General features: G+C 44.8%; 1 protein-coding gene across 1 annotated transcript in view; it reads right to left on the bottom strand.

The window, feature by feature from the left end:
* LOC119301936 overlaps positions 1–3706 on the bottom strand; it is a 9921-nt gene extending 6215 nt beyond the window's left edge. The window contains exons 1-2 of the mRNA XM_037578942.1: positions 3374–3706; positions 225–1465 (exon numbers count right to left, since the gene is read on the bottom strand). Coding sequence (XP_037434839.1) covers positions 225–1465; positions 3374–3536 — 1404 coding nt within the window. The 5' untranslated portion in view covers positions 3537–3706. The remainder of the gene's footprint in view (positions 1–224; positions 1466–3373) is intronic.
* Positions 3707–4085: the final 379 nt, after the last annotated feature.

Genomic DNA, 4085 nt, shown 5'->3' with positions numbered 1-4085 from the left:
TCGGAAGACACAGAACTCCGAGTGATGATCTGATCTGAAGAACTGTCAGGTCTCATTATTCTTTCAGTATCTTCTACAGTCTGAAGTTGAAGCTGCTCTGGACATTCAGTGGACTCCAATTGGGAGCATTGGTTATCCACCTCAATTACAGGTGAATGTGAGAGGTCCTCGCTGTCGGCCTCCTCTAACAGACTGTCCGGCAATATTTGTGATGATGCAGGAACCCCAAAACTAGTATCAGCTAGTGGGGTAGGTGACTGCAAAGTATCACTGTATGGAGGATGTGAAACATGGGAATCAGAGAACTGTTGTTCGGAAGACACAGAACTCCGAGTGATGATCCGATGTGAAGAACTGTCAGGTCTCGTTAGTCTTTCAGTATCTTCTGCAGTGTGCAGTGTATCCCTTTCAACCAATAGTATGCCGGTAGGATTAGGTACTTCAAGTAAAGTGGTCGGAGATTGGTCCTCCTTTCCGAAATGCACGCCAGTAAGATCAAGAATGGCACATTCCAAAGCACTTTTCTGCTGCTGCTTCACTGGTGCACTGTCAGGGTTCAAATATCCTGATTCCACACCATCAAGCAATAATCTGCCCATAGAACGAGGAACTTGAGAATAGCTGGTAGAAGATGGGTCTTCGTTTAAGGGATGCGCCTCAGCAAGATCAAGATTGGCACCTTCCAGAGCACATACTGGTTGCTGCATCGTCTGTTCACTTGCAGAATTCATGCAAACTGATTCAACACCATCAAATTGAAGTTTTTTCGGCTCAACCGACAGATAAGTTTCAGGGAGTGCATGGCACACACTGCTTGTAACTTGCACTTCAAAAGAACTTCTAACAGAAACCTTGACATTATTATCATAACTGACAATCTGGTTTTGAGAACAATCTAACTGAACTCCTTGATTTCCAAGATCACCATCTTTACTGCACTTGACGAATTCAGTTGATCTATCCTGGTTGGCATAAAAACCTTTCTCCTGACCTGGCAAAGAGGCCATTGTTCCAGCATTGTTTTCACCATCACCACATGGTTTGGAGGATAATGATGCAGTTGTTTTGTTCGAACCTGCAGTTGCAAGTTCAGACCTCTGCATCCTGTCTTGCATAACATCACTGGTTCCACTATTTGTAGCTTGACCCTTCTCACGCGAGCGATCTTCAATATGCCGCTGCCTTGACCTGGAACGCTTTACCACAGAGAACATGTTGACATCAGAATTAGCCTCAACAATCTCCTGGTCAACTGAAACCTGTTTTTGCTGAGGCACTTCATGTTGGTTAGTATCCATGGTGTCACAAATAGTGTCTAGACCAGCATATCCATCTGGAACCACCACATTTCTGAGTGAAATACTAGGCACAGCTGGTGGCTGAAAGACAGTTCTGTTGGTTGCTGGTGTAGTAATCTGGCTTCCAGCGAAAAGTAACCCCGGAACAATTGGTTTACCATTTAGCTCTACAAGTAAACAAGCAGTTCAGTTAACGAATAGAAGGTGTCAAAAGCAATGTGCAAGGGAGTAAAATCGGACACCAATGGTGAACAAAAGGCTAAATAAACAAAGAATCGGTGTATTTCCAGCAAATTTCAGAATCACTAGCCAACCAGTTAGTAACTCACGAGTGCTTATAACCAGCACCCTGCAGGTGTGTCCCTCTCGGGTTCTAATAAACAAACAAGTTATAGGACCAACAGCACCAAACTGGCACACTCGAAATTCCCCAATCCAACACATAAAAGGATTTCCCAACAAAACAAAATGGCTAATCCTGTACGAATGTTGAACCACGCTAAACCAAAGACATATCAGATGGCCCACTAAAATGAGCCTGGGTGGTTATTTGCATTAAACTGCATCCGTAAATAACGCAGTACTAGTTATGTAGGCTGCTAATTACGTGGGATTAACTAGCAATCTGCACCTTCGGTGCTTGTTCTTAGGAAACTAAGTACTTGCGGATTTGTAGGAAGCAAATCTTTTGGTCTCAGGAAACTACTTGCAGTTTGGAGGAAGCAAATCTTTTAACTAATTTTATTCAAACTTGCTTCGGATGCAACTAATACTAGAGGAACAGGCGCGCTTTGCCGCACCCACTTGTAGCTTCATTTAGCCTTTCTTCTCACAGATAACAACACGACCGCAATCATGAAATCGCCGCAGAGTTACACAGTATGTCACAAACTTACAGTACATCACATGAATAGTTTCTCTAAACAGAAAACCATTTCATTAGGACTCTGGACAACAACAGGGTCAACTCCCTGACCATCTTCCTCGCTCTTAAACATTGACGATTAATAATCAGCAGGGACACAATTGTGATAGTTCAAGTTCTTTTTAGTTTGCCGTAAGTAACCACTTGCTTGAAAATTACAGATGCACTATAGGGTGAGATGTGTCATACACAAAATGTAAAGAACTATTAGAACAACACAAAATGTAAAGATCTATTAGGATAACATACAGCTGAAAAGAACCTCAATTTGGGCTAAAATGCATTCTACAACTTTCTGTTGCACCGAATACCAGGTATAAAATCTTGAATGCTCTTACAGAATATGGCAAGCAAGCAGGTGGTAATGAAAGCATTGGCAATAGATGAGCAGACAACAACAGAAAAATAGCTAAGATCCATCATTCAGCCAGCAATATAACACGAATTGCACCAGCTAAAAGGAAGGTCTACTGAAGAATATGAGCATATGGCATGGCATCTTCTAGTTCATTTATTCATTGACACCTAGAACCATTACAAGTTCATATATCTGGGGTTAGCAAGGAAACAAAATGGTTTCTGTAGACACAATTTAGAGGAGAAACATAGTACAGGCATACCTCACAAAGTCACAATCAAAGCAAGACGATGCTACCATCTGTGAAGTTTCTAATCATAGCCTGACAAAAGTCTGTTCCACTAGTTTTCGAACACTCATGTTTTCTAGCTCCATTAGTAATCCGCAAGAAAAGCAATATAAAGCATACATCGCCCAAAATGAACATCTTAATAACCAAATTAGCATCAGGACATTGTCGATCTCCTTAGCACAACCAACAGGCCCTTGGCATGCATGGCCATCGATCCTATTGTTTTTGCTATAAAACTAATACCTGGTCCAGATTTACTGCACACGGCTACTTTAGACAGGGTGGAATTTGTTGCAGGGAAGGTAGCATGAGCAGGTGCGTAGGCTCGCTTCCACAGAACACCACATTTTCTCCTCGTGTTAGCTAATACGGGGAAATCTAGGCTTGCATCACCAATGAACTACTCAATCCCCTACCCAACCCAACCCAATCCGACCCTGGCGAGGGAGCGGCCAGAGCGCCAACAAACATGGGGAGGGGTGGGGGGAGGGGACACGCACCTTGCGGACCGGCGGCGCAGGAGGGGAGGAGCCACGGCGGGGGGCGGTGGCCGGCGGCGAGGAAGGCGCAGGCGAGGGACTCGGCGTGGGAATCGACCTGCTGGCGCATCTGCCCGGTGACCCAGTCCCGGCGCTCGAAGACCTGCATGAAGAGGTTCTCCATGGCCGGCTGCCGGAGCGGTGGCGGAGGTGGCCGGGGGCGGAGGAGGGGTGCGGGGGCTAGGGTTTGGGCATGGAGATGGATCGGCAGCGGGGTGGGGAAGAGAGTGGGCGACGAAATTTTTGAATCGGGGCGAGGGGGAGAGGGAAATCTGATGAGCCAGACAGCCGCAAGCGGGCGGTCCTCCAGTGCCTGGTGGGTTTTTTTTTAGAGAGAGACATAAAGCTGGGATTATATTCACTCACTGCAACCACGTCACGTCTTTACACATAGCATCCTTTAACACATCATCAAGGGGGCAGTTACCAACACTATCGTTTACCAGTGTCTGACCCATAAGATAAATCCAATGATAAATTGGCCGATATGCTAATAAACCGGATGATTTACCTTTTATCTTGGGTCGACCGATAAGTTATTGATAAGTGATATCCTCAACATTGGCTAAAATACATATGCACACAAGCATTAGCCAATCTACAACACCACACAAGTTTACATTTTACAAAAAGGGAGCATAACCTGAATCAAGCTATTTTACCATGGATTGAG

Source organism: Triticum dicoccoides, chromosome 5A, assembly GCF_002162155.2.
Source record: "Triticum dicoccoides isolate Atlit2015 ecotype Zavitan chromosome 5A, WEW_v2.0, whole genome shotgun sequence".
Lineage (NCBI taxonomy): Eukaryota > Viridiplantae > Streptophyta > Magnoliopsida > Poales > Poaceae > Triticum > Triticum dicoccoides.
This window is presented reverse-complemented; position numbering and strand designations above follow the sequence as displayed.